This window comes from Amaranthus tricolor, chromosome 17 (assembly GCF_026212465.1).
Source record: "Amaranthus tricolor cultivar Red isolate AtriRed21 chromosome 17, ASM2621246v1, whole genome shotgun sequence".
NCBI lineage: Eukaryota > Viridiplantae > Streptophyta > Magnoliopsida > Caryophyllales > Amaranthaceae > Amaranthus > Amaranthus tricolor.
In genome coordinates, this window is record NC_080063.1 from 4,535,649 (window position 1) to 4,556,172 (window position 20,524).

At 37.8% G+C, this 20,524-nt stretch overlaps 3 protein-coding genes and 1 non-coding gene across 4 annotated transcripts; 3 read left to right on the forward strand and 1 right to left on the reverse strand.

Annotated features, from left to right (window-relative positions):
- Window positions 1–4,348: 4,348 nt before the first annotated feature.
- Window positions 4,349–4,456, reverse strand: LOC130804918 (small nucleolar RNA R71). Its single transcript, XR_009040097.1, has one exon. It is a non-coding gene; the product is annotated as a small nucleolar RNA R71 (small nucleolar RNA).
- Window positions 4,457–10,334: 5,878 nt separating this feature from the next.
- On the forward strand, window positions 10,335–10,718 carry LOC130804535 (uncharacterized). The gene has a single exon (XM_057669002.1). The coding sequence runs from the start codon at window positions 10,335–10,337 to the stop codon at window positions 10,716–10,718; it is 384 nt and encodes a 127-aa protein (XP_057524985.1).
- Window positions 10,719–11,800: 1,082 nt separating this feature from the next.
- Window positions 11,801–12,184, forward strand: LOC130804536 (uncharacterized). The gene has a single exon (XM_057669004.1). It carries the CDS (start codon window positions 11,801–11,803, stop codon window positions 12,182–12,184), a length of 384 nt encoding a protein of 127 aa, XP_057524987.1.
- A 1,082-nt stretch (window positions 12,185–13,266) lies between these two features.
- LOC130804537 (uncharacterized) lies at window positions 13,267–13,650 on the forward strand. The gene has a single exon (XM_057669005.1). The coding sequence runs from the start codon at window positions 13,267–13,269 to the stop codon at window positions 13,648–13,650; it is 384 nt and encodes a 127-aa protein (XP_057524988.1).
- Window positions 13,651–20,524: the final 6,874 nt, after the last annotated feature.

Below are 20,524 nucleotides of genomic sequence, written 5' to 3' on the forward strand. Positions count from 1 at the left end.
AGCATCAACACTAATCAAGTTTATCACTGATCAACAAGCACATCAATATAACACCTGATATATGTAAGGGTCTGGTTAGGTGAGAACCGTAGTCCTAAACCCTAACTATGGTGGGAGTCGTCACCCCTCCATTACAATATTTATGCTCGAGCTCTACAGGATAGGTAGCGAACCCCCTGTCTTACACCGCATTTTACGTGCCGGCCAACACGGACGCCGGGATTTTACATGCCGGTCCATGGTTCGACATTACCTTACTATCAGGGTCATTCAATCAATACATTTCACACAAGTACATCACATTTTTATTACTCCAAGTTGACTTTGAATTTTAATTTGACTAACCTAAGTGGTAACTTCATTTATTTAATATAATTCTTGATCATAACGTTTGATTTACCTTTACGTCTTTATATATTCATTACTTAATTTTTACACATTAAATTTTATTTATAACTTTATTTTAATAGGTCAATTCACACTAATAACTTAATATTTTATTAATAGTCTCCAAATTAGTATTTTCCACAAGTAGCTACTAAAATCTATTTCTCTTGAAATAAGTTTCCAAAATTAAAATTTCCAACTTTAAAATAAATAAAACTTTATTCTCCTCACAAAATCAAACATTCTAATTAAAACTCAAGTTAAACTGCAACCTTTTGATAAGTTTTCAAAATTCAACAAGTTTACTAAAAATAATTATTTCAAGTTTGGAAAAACAAGTAAACTTATTAGATTCGCAAAAAAATCAACATTCTAGTTATAAAACAAATAAAACTTATAATTTCACAAAAAACAATATTTCACACATAGTTTAAGAACAAGTTTACTAAAAATACATTTACATCTTTTTATATAAATTTTGGTCAAATAGTTAGCAGATAAAATATTATTTTGTACTAAATAGTAATTAAATGTCACAAAAGTTATTTTCTTATTTTTAATTATGAAATCTCATATATTCAAGAAAATCACTTTAATATTTATTAACTTATAAAGCTTTCTCAAAAATAACTTTTAAGATTTTATTTTAATATTATCACAAAATAGCTTATCATAATATAAAAAAATAAATCAAACTCTTTTTCTTTTTAATATGATAATGGTCGAATGGCATATGAGTATTTTGGGGCCTTTTTCGCTAACAAAACAACTTCATTTAATTTATTATAGTAAATTCAAGATTTAAATAATTAACATCACCACTAAAAAAAAAAAAAAAAAATTTTACACAATAACTTAGAAATTTACTATCACTTTAAGGATAAACTTAAATCTCAGAATAAAGTATAATAACAATATTCTTAATATAATCATACTTAGTAAAATACGTTCAAAAAAAAATAACTTACTACCTTATAAACTAGTTTGAAGGCTACATAAACATATTAATACAATATTCTAACATAAAATAAATTCTTAAATGTAATAACATTTCTAATGTAACACATAACTCTCAAATATACTAGCACTAGTTTATAACATAAATCATGTTTAATATCACTAGAATATAATTTTGCACTCAACTTCCTAAGCTTGTTCAAAGATTATTAAATTGACATACTAAAAATACTTTTAGCATATACATACTTAATATAATCTTGATCATAATTTCATTAAACTAACTTCCACTAAAATATATCAACATATTTCATACTTTGCATATTATAAAGTAAATATAATGTAAAATTACACAAAAAGAGTAGGGTAAGAAGTTATACCATACTAACACCAAGGATTAGTACTAAGTACTAATTGGGAAAATAATAAGAAATAAGATCCTCCAAGATAGATAATAATGCTCCAAAGATAATTAATTCCAACTCCCAAAATAATGATGATGATTTAAGCTAAGTAAAGAGTGTTAAAAGCTCCATGTTCTTTAATTTCTTCAATTAATAAAGGTATTAACGTAGTAAGATTTTAATGAAGTGAAAATATAAGAAAGAATGTTAGAAAGATTTGATGATGGTGGTGTAAATGATCTCATGGCTAAGGGGGTATTTATAATGGGTTTGGGTAACTTTGTAGTTCATTAGATTGTATGAAAAAGAGTGTTAGGAGTATAGAAGAAGGTTAACTTGTGTAAGTGATTTAGAGTGTGTAAGTGAATGTGTAAGAGTTGGGGTGTGTAAGTGAATGTGTAAGAGTTTGGAGTGTGTAAGAGTTTGGAGTGTAGAAGAAGGTTAGCTTGTGTAAGTGATGAACATCATGGGTGATGTGTGTATTTTATATATTATTTTCTACCATGCCCCCATTGTATTTTCATAGCATTTCTCGCGTATTTTGCTCAATATTCTATTGGTTTTTATGCTTGGTTGGAGTGTTTGTTTCTTATCTATTTTGTAGGTACAAAGCTCTAATTATGCTAGGAATCGACTCTTGGAGCGAGATTTGCAAATTGGAAGGTCATAAGCTACTCAAAGGTCATTTTTGTGCTGACCAGGTCTCATACCCGGGTGGGTTTCCTCATACCCGGCCGGGTGAGCCTCTCATACCCGGCCGGGTTTCCACATACCCGACCGGGTTTGCACTTGATACTTAGAAGAATTTGAAGATGTTATTTGGAAGAAAAAGTTGCCACACGCACCCGGCCGGGTTTCCACATACCCGGCCGGGTGAGCCTCTCATACCCGGGTGGGTTCCCACATACCCGGCCAGGCCTCTATTGAAGATTAAAATGCTCAGCTGCGTACCCGGGCGGGTTTCCACATACCCGGCCGGGTTTACTCCTGGACTTAGAAAATTTTTGACCTTTGAGATTTAGTTATGCTTCGCACCCGCCCGGGTTTCCACATACCCGGCCGGGTACTGCAGTTATTTTTTTTAGTAACTTCCCGTATCCTCCGATCTCTTTTGAGGAGGATATAAATAGCTTTTGAGGGGAATTTTCTGGACGGTTTTTTTTTTCTCTGTTTTGAGGGCTAGGTATTGAAGAGATTTAGCACATTACTTGTCATGGGGGATTGTTAATCAACACTTGAACATTGTAATTTTAATTATATTGAAGGTATTAGTTTCAATTCCTATCTCTTGTTCTTGTTTATCATTATTATTTTTGAATGTTTGTTTTTCCATTAAATTTGAATTTGATTTTCTCCATGAATTTAATTGTTGAATCTCTTGTTAGTTTTAATATGCTTAGTGAGTAGTTTTATTTCTAGGGTTTGGTGAAACTATGCAAAAGGTCATGATTCTTGTTTGATTTTAGGATTTAAATTTGGTTTGTTTAGGTGATTCAATTGATGGGTTCTAGATTGATTGCATGTTTGGCCAATTTGCAAGTTTTATTCGCTCAATTCTATAAGCGAGAGTTGCGAGTTTGAGTGAACGATTTCCTTCTTTGAACAATTAAGCTTTAATCGCGATAGCTTGTTTTATTGTTTAATTGTCGAATTTGTTTGCGAAAGCAACATCTTCCTTCGCCTATATTCATTCCTATCCCAATTGTTGTTCATGAATCATGATCTATGCATAGTGGATCCTTTTAGCCTTAGGTTTTTAATTATTGAATTCTATTCATCTCTTATTTTTGCGTTCTACTTAGATAACCAAAAATCCAACATTTGATCGTTAACAATAGTGAACTTAATTTAAATTGTAACTTCATTTGTCCTTCCACAGTGGTTCGACCCTACTTTCCCAACTATACTAGTTAGGTGAATTAGGAATTATTTTTGGTAGTAAAACGACCTATCAAAATTTGGCGCCGTTGCCGGGGAAGGGCAACAATTTTACTTTTTGAATTTAGCGTTTGCTTTTGCTAACCCACTCGAAGAACAACTGTTCTTCGAGCGTATTTACGTTTGTTTTAGTGTTTTTTGTGCATGACCAGGAGTACCAACAAGCAACCTTTGTTTTTTGATCCTGAGGTTGAGGCAACTGCTCGTAAAACACACGCAAGTGCAAAGAAAAGGAGGGCGGAGGCTCGTAAACAAGCTCAACAGGCCTCTCGATCTCTTGACATGGCGGCTCAGACTCCCGAGAGAACTCTTAGGCAGTCTACACAGCCCAAGGCTAGCAATGTTACCGCGGGGATTAGGATGCCGACTACTAATGCTGGAAACTTTGACATCAAATCCCATGTTATGAATATGATCACGGGAAATCAGTTCTATGGTCTTGACAATGAAGAACCCGTCGATCATCTGCAGAAATTCCTTCAAGCATGTTCTCTACAAAAGATTACTGGGATGACTGACGACGAGCTCTACTTGTACCTCTTTCGTTTCTCTTTGGCAGGCAAGCCTCAACGTTGGTATAACTCTCTTCCAAACACCATTACTACTTGGGCGCAATTGTCTGATGCTTTCCTAGTGAAGTATTATCCCGGTTATAAGACTCATGACTACAGAGTTAAGCTCTATAGTTTCTCACAAGATGCGGGGGAGACTTTTCATGATGCGTGGGAGAGATTCAAAGATTACCAATATATGTGCCCTCATCACGGTATAGAGAAGGAATTTCTTATGCAATCTTTTTATAATGGTCTTGATAATGAGACTAAGAGGATGGTAGATGGTGCGGCTGGCGGCTCTTTCATGAACAAACAAACTTCTGAGGCTATTTCACTCTTGGATACTCTTGCTGAAAATCAATGGAATAGCTCATCTAGGCACGCAGCTCAAGCACCAAGGAAGGGGAAGCATGAAGTTGAAACTTATTCCCTTCTATCATCACAAATCTCAGCTTTGAATGCGAAAATTGATGGGATGCGCATGAATGCTAATACATCTATGCCCGTCAATGCTATGGCTACCTCTAGCCAAGGTGGAGTTGCTTGTGATTATTGCGGTGTGCATGGTCATTCTCTAATGGAGTGTTCCGTTAATCCCAATGGAGCTATGGGGGTGCCAGAGCAAGTCAATGCTTTTCAAGCTCGTCCTCCTTTCAACAACAATAGCTACTATCCTGGAATTCGGAATCATCCTAACCTGTCATATCGCAGTAACAATGTGTTAAATCCTCAACAACAACATTTTCCACCACAAGCACCACAACAACATTATGGGCAACATCAGCAATATCAGCCCAATCAAGGACCACCCGGTTTCCAAAGGCCTCCTCAAGGCCATCAACAGCAGCATTTTCAGAACCAACAACCCCAATCCGAATTGGGGGAGTTGAAAAACATGATGGCCCAAATGGCCAAACAGCTTGAGCAACTCGGTACTCACAATAAAATGCTTGAAACTCAAGTTGCTCAATTGGCTGCATCTAGCTCCTCTAGACAAGCAGGAGCATTGCCCGGCCAACCCACTCAACCACATGGCAAGGAGACCGCCAATGCAATCACTACAAGAAGCGGGTTGAGTTATGATGAGCCGCCCATGCCTCACAATGAAGAGTCAAATTCGAAAGAAGTGGGCATTCCTGAAGTGGTTATTGATGAAGCACCTTCTGAGGCAGTGCACGAGAAAGAGAAAGCAAAAGAAGAGGCATTGCAAGTGCCTCCCATCACACTTCCTTTTCCCAACCGCCAAGTAAAGAGCAAGCTTGACAAACAATTCGGTAAGTTCTTGGAGGTAGTTAAGAATTTGCAGGTAACAGTTCCGTTTACTGAATTAATCACACAAGTGCCTGCTTATGCTAAATTCATGAAGGACATATTGACTAGGAAAAGAGCCTTTAGTGAGGTGGAAACAGTTGCTTTTACTGAACAATGTAGTGCTTTGCTACAAAACAAATCCCCTCCAAAACTGAAAGATCCTGGTAGTTTCTCCATCCCCTGTCACATTGGGACACTGTTTATTGATAAAGCTTTATGTGATTTAGGAGCTAGTGTCAGTGTAATGCCTTTTTCTGTCTGTTCTAAACTGAAAATGGGAGATCTAAAAGTTACCAATATTACTTTACAAATGGCCGACCGTTCTGTTAAATATCCTTTGGGTATTTTAGAGGACGTCCCTGTTAGGGTAGGTAAGTTTTATATCCCTGTTGATTTTGTTGTTCTTGATATGAAGGAAGATCGACAAATTCCTATTATTTTAGGAAGACCTTTCCTTCATACGGCAGGAGCAGTTATTGATGTGAAAAATGGTAGACTTACACTTTCTGTGGGGGATGACAATATAACTTTCAATTTGAGCAATGCTTTGAAAGGTCCCATGCTTGAGGAAAAATGCTATGCTATTGATGTAGTTGATGTGATTTGTCATGATAACTTGCCCCTAACTCTTATGAAAGATCCTTTGGAGGCCGTTCTTTGTCTTGAATCTTCTACAGGTGATGCTAGCATTTGGAAGACTGAAATTGATGCTATTGAACAAGCTCTTTGTAATGAAGAGCTTAGTCACAGCAAAGGCAAGAGAGTGCAGAGGTTAGTTCGGCCTGTATGCAAAGTTGAGGTAAAGAAGCCCGAACTAAAACCTCTCCCTTCCCATCTTAAGTATGTTTTTCTTGATGAGCAAGAGCTCCATCCTGTTATCGTCAGCACTACACTCAATGATGCCCAGCTTTCCCAACTTTTAGATGTTTTGAAAAATCATAAGAAGGCCATTGGGTATAGTGTTGATGATTTGAAAGGTATTAGTCCCGACTTTTGCATGCATAGGATTCATTTAGAAGAAGATCACAAGCCTTGTATTCAACCACAAAGGCGCTTAAACCCTAACATGCAAGAAGTCGTGAAAAGTGAGGTATTGAAACTACTTGACGCAGGCATTATTTTTCCTATTGCTGCATCTAAGTGGGTAAGTCCTGTGCAAGTGGTTCCAAAAAAAGGTGGGATGACTGTTGTTAAAAATGATAAAAATGAATTAATTCCCACTAGAACTGTCACTGGTTTGCGCATGTGCATTGATTACAGGAGACTGAATTTAGCTACTCATAAGGATCATTTCCCTCTCCCCTTCATTGATCAAATGCTTGAAAGGTTAGCTTGTCATAGATATTTTTGTTATTTGGATGGTTATTCTGGATTCTTCCAAATTCCCATTCATCCTGATGACCAAGAGAAGACAACATTCACTTGTCCTTATGGTACTTTTGCATATCGTAGAATGCCATTTGGGTTATGTAATGCACCAGCTACATTTCAGCGTTGCATGATGAGCATTTTTTCTCATTTCATAGAGTCTATCATGGAAGTTTTTATGGATGACTTTAGTGTATATGGTATTTCTTTTGAATCTTGTTTGGCTAATCTCACTAAAGTTTTGAAAAGATGTGAAGAATGTAATTTGGTTTTAAATTGGGAGAAGTGTCACTTTATGGTGACTGAGGGTGTGGTTCTTGGCCACATTATTTCTGATAAGGGCATACAGGTAGATCGAGCCAAGGTACAGGTGATTGAGCAATTACCACCACCAGTCAATGTGAAAGGGGTAAGGAGTTTTCTTGGTCATGCGGGGTTTTACCGCCGCTTTATTCAAGATTTTTCTAAAATTGCTAAACCACTAACCCAACTTCTTCTTAAAGATGCACCTTTTGACTTTACTGAGGAATGTGCTGAGTCTTTTAACAGGATAAAGCAAGCTCTCATAACCGCACCCATCATTCGCCCTCCCGATTGGGAACTCCCATTCGAGATTATGTGCGATGCAAGTGATTTTGCGGTTGGAGCTGTGCTCGGGCAAAGAAAGGACAAGGTCTTGCATGCCATTTATTATGCTAGCAATACTTTGGATGAGGCTCAGGTCAACTACGCCACCACAGAGAAGGAACTTTTAGCTGTTATTTATGCCTTAGAAAAATTTAGATCATATCTTCTTGGTTCCAAGGTTATTGTGTATACTGACCATGCAGCTTTAAAGTACCTTCTTGCTAAGAAGGAAGCCAAACCAAGGCTTATTAGGTGGATTCTCTTACTTCAGAAGTTTGATATTGAGATTCGTGATAAGAAAGGAGCAGAGAATGTAGTTGCAGACCACCTGTCTAGAATCAGGTATGATGATGGTAAGATCTCCTCCTCTATTGATGATTCTTTTCCTGATGATCAGTTGTTTGCAGTCACATCACAGGGTCCGTGGTTTGCAGATTATGCTAACTATATGGTAGGCGGCATTTTGCCTCCTGATTTGTCCTACCAACAAAAGAAAAGGTTCTTGCATGATGTTAGATATTATTTTTGGGATGATCCTTTTCTTTTTCGTGAGTGTGCAGATGGAATTTATCGCAGGTGCATTCCTGAGTGGGAGGTCCATGGGATCCTCCAGCGCTGCCACAGCTCACCCTATGGGGGACATCATGGGCCAGATAAAACCGTTTGCAAGCTGAATGAGTCTGGTTTCTTTTGGCCCACGATGTTCAAGGATGCTCAGTCTTTTGTTATGTCATGTGATTCTTGCCAGAGGACCGACAACATTTCGAGGCGGCATGAGATGCCCCAAACTGGTATTCTTGAGGTCGAAATTTTTGACGTTTGGGGTGTCGATTATATGGGACCTTTTCCATCTTCTAATGGGAATTGCTACATTTTGGTCGCTGTCGACTATGTCTCTAAGTGGGTCGAAGCAATCGCATCTCCCACCAATGATTCTAAAGTGGTCATCCGGCTTCTAAGCAAGGTCATATTTCCGAGATTTGGGGTTCCTAGAGCTCTCATTAGTGATGGTGGTTCGCATTTTCATGAACGAAAGTTAGATTCTCTTCTCAAGAAGTATGAAGTTTATCATCGTACTGGACTTGCATATCATCCCCAAACAAGCGGTCAAGTTGAGATTTCCAACCGCGAGATCAAATCTATACTAGAAAAGGTGGTTGCAAAGTCTAGGAAAGATTGGAGTATGAAGCTTGATGACACGCTTTGGGCCTACAGAACAGCTTTCAAAACACCTATTGGCACCTCCCCATACCGGCTTGTGTACGGAAAATCCTGTCATCTTCCCGTCGAGTTAGAGTACAAAGCTCATTGGGCAATTCGCGAGCTTAACATGGATAACAAGTTAGCAGGGGAGAAGAGGCTTCTTCAACTTAATGAGTTAGATGAGTTTCGATTGTCCGCCTATGACAGTGCTCGGATTTACAAGGAGAAAACTAAGAAATGGCATGATAAGAAGATCCTCCCAAGAGAGTTTGCAAAGGGAGATAAGGTGTTATTGTTCAATTCTCGACTCAAGTTCTTTCCCGGAAAGCTAAAGTCTAGATGGTCTGGTCCTTTTTTGGTTACTAATGTGCATAAGTTCGGCTCTGTGGAATTGAAAAATGAAAAAGGTGATGTTTTCAAGGTCAATGGACAACGTTTAAAGCTTTACCATGAAGGAAATGTTGTTGGAACGATGGAAGTTATCCACCTTCATCCTTCTTCATCCTCTTAAGTTGGTCGAACAAAAGGGTCGTGCGGGACCTTAAAAACCAGCACTTGTCGGGAGGTAACCCGATTTCAGAGTTCACATCAATTATAAAAAAAAAAAAAAAAAAAAAAAAGAAAAGAAAAGAAAAGAAGAAAAAGAAAAAAAAAGTGCTCGGACCCGCCCGGGTTTCTCCTCACCCGCCCGGGTATTCTCCAGGTTAAAAGAAGAAAAAGAAACACTACCCGGACCCGCCCGGGTTTCTGCTCACCCGCCCGGTTTTTCTTCTGCACCCAAACCCGCCCGGGTTCGGTCTCCTCCCTCACCGGTTATATATTTTTTTTTTCTTTCTTTCCTTTCCCTCATTCACACTTCACTCACCACTTCATCTTCTTCCTCAATCATTTTCTCTCTCTTCCACCATTACTCTCAACTTTCCTAACTCTCTTTCCTCAAATTTTCCACTTTTCATTCATCAAAAATACCTAAAAATTTCCCCATCCTCATCCTCTTCTCATTCTCTTTTCCATTCACTAGTTCTTTTTCATCAATTTCACCCATTCCTTCAAATCTCAATCTTTACACATTTCTCTTTTTATTTTTAATTTTCACCCTCCAACTACATTAACCCAATTCCTACTACTTTCTTCTTACCCATTATTTTATTCTACTCATTCACCCATCAATTTCAAAAAAATTTCAAAAAAAAAAAAAAAAAAAAAAAAACCGGGAGTGCAATGGCAAGCAAGCGGGCACGAGCTTCGGGGTCCAGCTCACAACCTATAGTTCCAGACATTGAGCGCGATGAGGATTTTCCCGACGTTATTTTCTGCAATGAGGATCAACGACAAAAGTTTCAACATCTCAAAGGGCGCATTGTGTCATCTAAGTGGATCGATCGTTCGGCACTCGAACGATTAGGTATTCTCGAACCCACCCGTGATTTATTTGCTTCTCTTGGATTGTCTACTTTGTTTAATGCATGTCATAACACTCATGAGCATCTTACATTAGAATTTGTGAGTTCATTGTGGGAAGATGTCCTGTCATCTTCCCGTCGAGTTAGAGTACAAAGCTCATTGGGCAATTCGCGAGCTTAACATGGATAACAAGTTAGCAGGGGAGAAGAGGCTTCTTCAACTTAATGAGTTAGATGAGTTTCGATTGTCCGCCTATGACAGTGCTCGGATTTACAAGGAGAAAACTAAGAAATGGCATGATAAGAAGATCTTCCCAAGAGAGTTTGCAAAGGGAGATAAGGTGTTATTGTTCAATTCTCGACTCAAGTTCTTTCCCGGAAAGCTAAAGTCTAGATGGTCTGGTCCTTTTTTGGTTACTAATGTGCATAAGTTCGGCTCCATGGAATTGAAAAATGAAAAAGGTGATGTTTTCAAGGTCAATGGACAACGTTTAAAGCTTTACCATGAAGGAAATGTTGTTGGAACGATGGAAGTTATCCACCTTCATCCTTCTTCATCCTCTTAAGTTGGTCGAACAAAAGGGTCGTGCGGGACCTTAAAAACCAGCACTTGTCGGGAGGTAACCCGATTTCAGAGTTCACATCAATTATAAAAAAAAAAAAAAAAAAAAAAAAAAAAAGAAAAGAAAAGAAAAGAAGAAAAAGAAAAAAAAAGTGCTCGGACCCGCCCGGGTTTCTCCTCACCCGCCCGGGTATTCTCCAGGTTAAAAGAAGAAAAAGAAACACTACCCGGACCCGCCCGGGTTTCTGCTCACCCGCCCGGTTTTTCTTCTGCACCCAAACCCGCCCGGGTCCGGTCTCCTCCCTCACCGGTTATATATTTTTTTTTTCTTTCTTTCCTTTCCCTCATTCACACTTCACTCACCACTTCATCTTCTTCCGCAATCATTTTCTCTCTCTTCCACCATTACTCTCAACTTTCCTAACTCTCTTTCCTCAAATTTTCCACTTTTCATTCATCAAAAATACCTAAAAATTTCCCCATCCTCATCCTCTTCTCATTCTCTTTTCCATTCACTAGTTCTTTTTCATCAATTTCACCCATTCCTTCAAATCTCAATCTTTACACATTTCTCTTTTTATTTTTAATTTTCACCCTCCAACTACATTAACCCAATTCCTACTACTTTCTTCTTACCCATTATTTTATTCTACTCATTCACCCATCAATTTCAAAAAAATTTCAAAAAAAAAAAAAAAAAAAAAAAAAAAACCGGGAGTGCAATGGCAAGCAAGCGGGCACGAGCTTCGGGGTCCAGCTCACAACCTATAGTTCCAGACATTGAGCGCGATGAGGATTTTCCCGACGTTATTTTCTGCAATGAGGATCAACGACAAAAGTTTCAACATCTCAAAGGGCGCATTGTGTCATCTAAGTGGATCGATCGTTCGGCACTCGAACGATTAGGTATTCTCGAACCCACCCGTGATTTATTTGCTTCTCTTGGATTGTCTACTTTGTTTAATGCATGTCATAACACTCATGAGCATCTTACATTAGAATTTGTGAGTTCATTGTGGGAAGATGTCCTGTCATCTTCCCGTCGAGTTAGAGTACAAAGCTCATTGGGCAATTCGCGAGCTTAACATGGATAACAAGTTAGCAGGGGAGAAGAGGCTTCTTCAACTTAATGAGTTAGATGAGTTTCGATTGTCCGCCTATGACAGTGCTCGAATTTACAAGGAGAAAACTAAGAAATGGCATGATAAGAAGATCCTCCCAAGAGAGTTTGCAAAGGGAGATAAGGTGTTATTGTTCAATTCTCGACTCAAGTTCTTTCCCGGAAAGCTAAAGTCTAGATGGTCTGGTCCTTTTTTGGTTACTAATGTGCATAAGTTCGGCTCCATGGAATTGAAAAATGAAAAAGGTGATGTTTTCAAGGTCAATGGACAACGTTTAAAGCTTTACCATGAAGGAAATGTTGTTGGAACGATGGAAGTTATCCACCTTCATCCTTCTTCATCCTCTTAAGTTGGTCGAACAAAAGGGTCGTGCGGGACCTTAAAAACCAGCACTTGTCGGGAGGTAACCCGATTTCAGAGTTCACATCAATTATAAAAAAAAAAAAAAAAAAAAAAAAAAAAGAAAAGAAAAGAAAAGAAGAAAAAGAAAAAAAAAGTGCTCGGACCCGCCCGGGTTTCTCCTCACCCGCCCGGGTATTCTCCAGGTTAAAAGAAGAAAAAGAAACACTACCCGGACCCGCCCGGGTTTCTGCTCACCCGCCCGGTTTTTCTTCTGCACCCAAACCCGCCCGGGTTCGGTCTCCTCCCTCACCGGTTATATTTTTTTTTTTCTTTCTTTCCTTTCCCTCATTCACACTTCACTCACCACTTCATCTTCTTCCTCAATCATTTTCTCTCTCTTCCACCATTACTCTCAACTTTCCTAACTCTCTTTCCTCAAATTTTCCACTTTTCATTCATCAAAAATACCTAAAAATTTCCCCATCCTCATCCTCTTCTCATTCTCTTTTCCATTCACTAGTTCTTTTTCATCAATTTCACCCATTCCTTCAAATCTCAATCTTTACACATTTCTCTTTTTATTTTTAATTTTCACCCTCCAACTACATTAACCCAATTCCTACTACTTTCTTCTTACCCATTATTTTATTCTACTCATTCACCCATCAATTTCAAAAAAATTTTAAAAAAAAAAAAAAAAAAAAAAAAAAAAAACCGGGAGTGCAATGGCAAGCAAGCGGGCACGAGCTTCGGGGTCCAGCTCACAACCTATAGTTCCAGACATTGAGCGCGATGAGGATTTTCCCGACGTTATTTTCTGCAATGAGGATCAACGACAAAAGTTTCAACATCTCAAAGGGCGCATTGTGTCATCTAAGTGGATCGATCGTTCGGCACTCGAACGATTAGGTATTCTCGAACCCACCCGTGATTTATTTGCTTCTCTTGGATTGTCTACTTTGTTTAATGCATGTCATAACACTCATGAGCATCTTACATTAGAATTTGTGAGTTCATTGTGGGAAGATGTCCTGTCATCTTCCCGTCGAGTTAGAGTACAAAGCTCATTGGGCAATTCGCGAGCTTAACATGGATAACAAGTTAGCAGGGGAGAAGAGGCTTCTTCAACTTAATGAGTTAGATGAGTTTCGATTGTCCGCCTATGACAGTGCTCGGATTTACAAGGAGAAAACTAAGAAATGGCATGATAAGAAGATCTTCCCAAGAGAGTTTGCAAAGGGAGATAAGGTGTTATTGTTCAATTCTCGACTCAAGTTCTTTCCCGGAAAGCTAAAGTCTAGATGGTCTGGTCCTTTTTTGGTTACTAATGTGCATAAGTTCGGCTCCATGGAATTGAAAAATGAAAAAGGTGATGTTTTCAAGGTCAATGGACAACGTTTAAAGCTTTACCATGAAGGAAATGTTGTTGGAACGATGGAAGTTATCCACCTTCATCCTTCTTCATCCTCTTAAGTTGGTTGAACAAAAGGGTCGTGCGGGACCTTAAAAACCAGCACTTGTCGGGAGGTAACCCGATTTCAGAGTTCACATCAATTATAAAAAAAAAAAAAAAAAAAAAAAAAAAGAAAAGAAAAGAAAAGAAGAAAAAGAAAAAAAAAGTGCTCGGACCCGCCCGGGTTTCTCCTCACCCGCCCGGGTATTCTCCAGGTTAAAAGAAGAAAAAGAAACACTACCCGGACCCGCCCGGGTTTCTGCTCACCCGCCCGGTTTTTCTTCTGCACCCAAACCCGCCCGGGTCCGGTCTCCTCCCTCACCGGTTATATTTTTTTTTTCTTTCTTTCCTTTCCCTCATTCACACTTCACTCACCACTTCATCTTCTTCCTCAATCATTTTCTCTCTCTTCCACCATTACTCTCAACTTTCCTAACTCTCTTTCCTCAAATTTTCCACTTTTCATTCATCAAAAATACCTAAAAATTTCCCCATCCTCATCCTCTTCTCATTCTCTTTTCCATTCACTAGTTCTTTTTCATCAATTTCACCCATTCCTTCAAATCTCAATCTTTACACATTTCTCTTTTTATTTTTAATTTTCACCCTCCAACTACATTAACCCAATTCCTACTACTTTCTTCTTACCCATTATTTTATTCTACTCATTCACCCATCAATTTCAAAAAAATTTCAAAAAAAAAAAAAAAAAAAAAAAAAACCGGGAGTGCAATGGCAAGCAAGCGGGCACGAGCTTCGGGGTCCAGCTCACAACCTATAGTTCCAGACATTGAGCGCGATGAGGATTTTCCCGACGTTATTTTCTGCAATGAGGATCAACGACAAAAGTTTCAACATCTCAAAGGGCGCATTGTGTCATCTAAGTGGATCGATCGTTCGGCACTCGAACGATTAGGTATTCTCGAACCCACCCGTGATTTATTTGCTTCTCTTGGATTGTCTACTTTGTTTAATGCATGTCATAACACTCATGAGCATCTTACATTAGAATTTGTGAGTTCATTGTGGGAAGATGTTAGTGATAGGAGCAAACCTAAGTTGCGGTTTCGGCTGCACAACCGGAATTTTTCCTTGACCATTTCGCAATTAGCTAAATGTTTTGGCCTCCCTACGGGAGGAGATTTGCGAATACCCCAAGGGGGTGAGGCATGTGAATTATTTCGTCGTTTAACTGGACTGACCAATGTTAACACATCACACATGCATATTAATCAAGTTCATCATGCATGTGTGCGTGTGTGTTTGAAATTCTTCAGTACTTGTTTGTTTGGTCGAGCCGACCCTCACTCTGCTCGTAGTTTGGATTTAAACATTTTGGCTAAGTATTTCTTGGCGGGACAGACAGATATCAATATTAACATTCCTGTTTTCCTTTGGAAACACCTGTTATCCATTTCCCGCCATGCACTTTCTTCGAGCCAGGATGTTGTTATTGGGGGTTTGGTCACTCGCATCGCGACTAAATTTAAAATTCCTGATGATGCGGTTGTTCTTGCTGATTGTTTATTGTCCTTACAGCACCTTTGTCAATGTGGTTATTTGGTGGAGGGTAGTCAGGGGGGTTTTCGGTGGAAAATTCATTCCCGTCCCCCCTTTTATATTGATATGCCGACAGAGGATTTACCAACTTTGGAGCCCAACCGGGCTCATTACTTATTTCCTGCGGCTTTTCCTGCTGAGTCCTCCGGAACTCGTACGGGACCTCCGCTGGGACCACCTCCGGTGGCTCCCCAAGGGTACTCCCCTTTTGAACAGCTCATGATCGATAATTTCAATGCGATGCAATTGTCTCAGCGGGAAATGGCCGCCCAATTGACCTCTTTGGACACTCGATTCACTCACTTCGAGCTCCAATCTCAGGCTGCTTTTCGACCACTGCTTGACTACCATCATCAGCAAGGTCATTTTCATGCCGATGTTCAGTATCCTGATTGGTATTCTCCCCCTCCTACCTATCAGGATGATGACGATGATGATGAGCAGCAGGATAATGACTTTGACCCCATGGGTTAGTGGGCTCTTGCCTCCCTCTCAAACTCTGAGGACAGTGCTTGATTTAGCTTGGGGGGGATCTTGATTGTTGCTTTGAACACTCTCTTGTATATATTCTACTGCTTTTAGTGTAGTTTTTTTTGGTCGGAGTTGGTTGCTTCTCTCCTTTTTGCAGGTTCTTTTGCAAGTCACACTTTGGATAACGTGACGATTTTCTGTACTTCAGCTTGCATTAGGAAGTTAATTGGTGAGATCTTCCCAACTCTTTTCATAATTTAGCTTTAAGTATTTTTATTGCTTTCTTAGGATTGTTGCATGGTTTGTACCACTCATTAGGAGTGGGAGTTTACATGTGACCAAAAATATTGTATTGCTTTCTTAGTTGTAATGTATTTCTTTCTCCCTTGATGCGCCTTTGGATCTTTTTGACAAAGTATGTTTCCCTGTGCCCTATGGTTGAAATTTTTAACACTTGTGATTGCGGAGACTGGTCATTGTAGACTTTTGGGTTCTTTTTCCGATTCATTTGTATTATTGAAACTTGTGTTTTTGAGCATTATTATCTATTGTTTGGAACAAGGAAGAGTTTACCTTGTAAGGGTTTGGACTTTGATTTCTATCTCACTATTTCCTTCTTGAGTGATTAGTTCCTGGTGTATCACTGATCTCCATTTTGGCTTGGTACTGGTCTTGTTAGCTATGTAATTGCGTGATGAGCATGATAGAAGGCCCTCATTTGCTAGAAGCCATGTAACATTGTTTTCAAAGACATTATTTGCCATTTGATTCTTTATTTTATTTGCCATTTGATCCTTTATTTTAAGCCCTACATTTTCTTTCATAACTAACCACATTGTAAACCTTTTTGACCCTATTTTATCAACCCAAGTCTAGCTTGGGGGAGCATTTGATCGGTTAGTAGGCAATATATATTCTGTCTTTTGTCTCACATTTAGTTGCATGGGGTACTTGAGTTAGGTTGATTATTTCCTCGTTGTTGGAGTGTGCTTATCTTCTTCATTGCTCATATTCATTCAATCAATTATAAAAAAAAAAAAAAAAAAAAAAAAGGAGAAAAATCCTCTTGGTTTGTCATATGTTACCATCTTTTCATTATTCATATTTATGTAGTTTCAATTAAAAAAAAAAAAAAAAAAAAATGAAGAAAGAAAGAAAGAAAAATTTGTCTCACATCTTTTATTTTATTGTACATTTTCGCCTTTGTAAGTTGTAAATCTCTTATAATTTGATGATGATATGACGGTGCTTTCCATTAGTTGGGTTGGTTCGGTAGTTATGAGTTGAAGTTATTTGGAGTTGTTTTCGCCTCATTTTTTGGCTACGTTACTTTTTAGATTATGCTCCCCCAAAATAGACTTTTAGCTCGCATATTTTCAAATTGAATCCTACCTTTGACCCAAACCCCATTACAAGCCCAATAAAGACCTTCTTGATAATCATGCAGTTATATGTGCTTCCTCGATTTAATACCTTGCCAAGATCTGAGAGTATGAGTTGCATTTCGAGTCGACTTCGATAGGTCGAGTGATATTATTTCCCCTTTAAACACATGAGTGTTGTTGAGATGGGAGGGTGCCTTATTAGCATTTTAGGCTACAAAAATTGATTCATATGCACATCTTTTGCATATTTGTGGGCGGAGAGCGATCGAGTACATTTTATACTCGCCACAGATAGAGGAGTGTCACCCGTGAGAACTCTTTTCTTGATTCCTCGTTATTTCTTGGTGATAAGGCTTGAATTCGCTTGTATGATATTTTACTCTTGGATTGGTATTGAACTATTTGAATGCTTTGATTGAGAGAATGTGATCACAAGCGTTTTGCGATGTTGCTTTTATAGGGTGAAGCATACTTTTATTCTTAGAACCTTGTCTTGTTTGCTTGAGGACAAGCAAAGGTTCGGCTCGGGGGAGTTTGATGTGTGTATTTTATATATTATTTTCTACCATGCCCCCATTGTATTTTCATAGCAGTTCTCGCGTATTTTGCTCAATATTCTATTGGTTTTTATGCTTGGTTGGAGTGTTTGTTTCTTATCTATTTTGTAGGTACAAAGCTCTAATTATGCTAGGAATCGACTCTTGGAGCGAGATTTGCAAGTTGGAAGGTCATAAGCTACTCAAAGGTCATTTTTGTGCTGACCAGGTCTCATACCCGGGTGGGTTTCCTCATACCCGGCCGGGTGAGCCTCTCATACCCGGCCGGGTTTCCACATACCCGACCGGGTTTGCACTTGATACTTAGAAGAATTTGAAGATGTTATTTGGAAGAAAAAGTTGCCACACGCACCCGGCCGGGTTTCCACATACCCGGCCGGGTGAGCCTCTCATACCCGGGTGGGTTCTCACATACCCGGCCAGGCCTCTATTGAAGATTAAAATGCTCAGCTGCGTACCCGGGCGGGTTTCCACATACCCGGCCGGGTTTACTCCTGGACTTAGAAAATTTTTGACCTTTGAGATTTAGTTATGCTTCGCACCCGCCCGGGTTTCCACATACCCGGCCGGGTACTGCAGTTATTTTTTTTAGTAACTTCCCGTATCCTCCGATCTATTTTGAGGAGGATATAAATAGCTTTTGAGGGGAATTTTCAGGACGGTTTTTTTTTTTTCTCTGTTTTGAGGGCTAGGTATTGAAGAGATTTAGCACATTACTTGTCATGGGGGATTGTTAATCAACACTTGAACATTGTAATTTTAATTATATTGAAGGTATTAGTTTCAATTCCAATCTCTTGTTCTTGTTTATCATTATTATTTTTGAATGTTTGTTTTTCCATTAAATTTGAATTTGATTTTCTCCATGAATTTAATTGTTGAATCTCTTGTTAGTTTTAATATGCTTAGTGAGTAGTTTTATTTCTAGGGTTTGGTGAAACTATGCAAAAGGTCATGATTCTTGTTTGATTTTAGGATTTAAATTTGGTTTGTTTAGGTGATTCAATTGATGGGTTCTAGATTGATTGCATGTTTGGCCAATTTGCAAGTTTTATTCGCTCAATTCTATAAGCGAGAGTTGCGAGTTTGAGTGAACGATTTCCTTCTTTGAACAATTAAGCTTTAATCGCGATAGCTTGTTTTATTGTTTAATTGTCGAATTTGTTTGCGAGAGCAACATCTTCCTTCGCCTATATTCATTCCTATCCCAATTGTTGTTCATGAATCATGATCTATGCATAGTGGATCCTTTTAGCCCTAGGTTTTTAATTATTGAATTCTATTCATCTCTTATTTTTGCGTTCTACTTAGATAACCAAAAATCCAACATTTGATCGTTAACAATAGTGAACTTAATTTAAATTGTAACTTCATTTGTCCTTCCACAGTGGTTCGACCCTACTTTCCCAACTATACTAGTTAGGTGAATTAGGAATTATTTTTGGTAGTAAAACGACCTATCAATGGGTTACCATAGAAAGGATTTTGGTTCATCAAAATTTTGTTCTAGTATGTACAAGTGAATATACTTTAAAATAATGGGTAATTTGATCATGAAAATATGTAGTTTATTTAAAATTTTGCTTAAACTATACTTAATGTTAATAATAAAAATACGACTCATTTTTATGTATAAAATAATTATATCAAAATTATAAGGTTAAGTAGTAATGTTAATTTAAGGAAGAAAGTTAAAAAGTAACGTTTTACAAAACCTTGAATATAATAATAAAATTTTACTTTTCTTACTATAAAATAATAAAATAATATTTTAGTGCTTATAAAAAGATTTTAAACAAAATACTATTTTAAAGTTTAATATTTGAAAGAAATTACAAAATCGGAAAAGATTTAGGAATTAAAGATGGTTTGACACGGATAATCAAAGGATTACAGATTTGAATTGAAAATTCGGAATAATTAATCGGATGATTAAAATTAAGAATTTTGAGTCTGTTACACCTTCAAAACAAAAAAATTAAAATAGTAAAATTAAATAAAAATTCACTAATTCTTTATTCAGGCCGTCTCACCATAAGATGACTTTAATTGAGTCAGCCCAAACTATTAAATAAAACTACTTCACGTATAAGTATGAATTCAGATACATCGGTTTTTCAGAAAAACTTGGGTGAGACGGTCTCATATTGAGACCGTTCATATGGGCCGACCCAAAAGCCAAAAATTGAATTTTGACTTTAAAGGTATCAATTTCAACTTAAAGTAAACCTTAAATAGATCAATTAAATAAAAAATTTCAACTTTGACGTTAAACCGGTCAATTTCTACCTAAATATATATGTTTCTTTTTCACAATTTGAGAACGAAGGTAATAAATGTTATTATTCTATAGATGAATTTCAAACAACACATGAATGGTCAATAACATTATCAATAATAGTGTTAAAACATTGCACAGTACAAGTACTCTTATTCGATGCAACAATATGGTTCTAGTAGAACATAAGGGTATTTGTACTCTTTAATCATCGGTCAATAATAGTGGTACTGCTCCTCCCCCAACAATTTATGTTCATAATGGACTTGGAAATAAAGTTTTAGGGGTATTTTTTGCTTACCCTAGATGTGAAGGCGGATGAAGTGTCAATCTCGAGTTATTTCGCCAATTGATTCAATGAATGCTCTTGAAAATGATCAAGAGTTCATGACTGCTTTGTTATAAAAATATTTCAATTTGACAAATGAAAGTCTTAAAGAGGTTCAACAATGAAAAAACAAATGAAAAATTTAATGCAAAAGATGAACACAAGTGTTTATGAGGTATCTTGAATACCTCCCCCTCAAATGTAGTTTATTATAATGAATTCAACAATTACAAGTATAATAAACCTCCCTTATCTTGAGAACAATCTCTCAAGACCACAAATACTAAAGCAAAGTAAGAACACTCTTAAGTTTCT

Bases quoted from the DNA above. Each gene is read 5' to 3' on its own strand.
- LOC130804535 (XM_057669002.1), top strand. From the start codon at position 10,335: ATGGATAACAAGTTAGCAGGGGAGAAGAGGCTTCTTCAACTTAATGAG.
- LOC130804536 (XM_057669004.1), top strand. From the start codon at position 11,801: ATGGATAACAAGTTAGCAGGGGAGAAGAGGCTTCTTCAACTTAATGAG.
- LOC130804537 (XM_057669005.1), top strand. From the start codon at position 13,267: ATGGATAACAAGTTAGCAGGGGAGAAGAGGCTTCTTCAACTTAATGAG.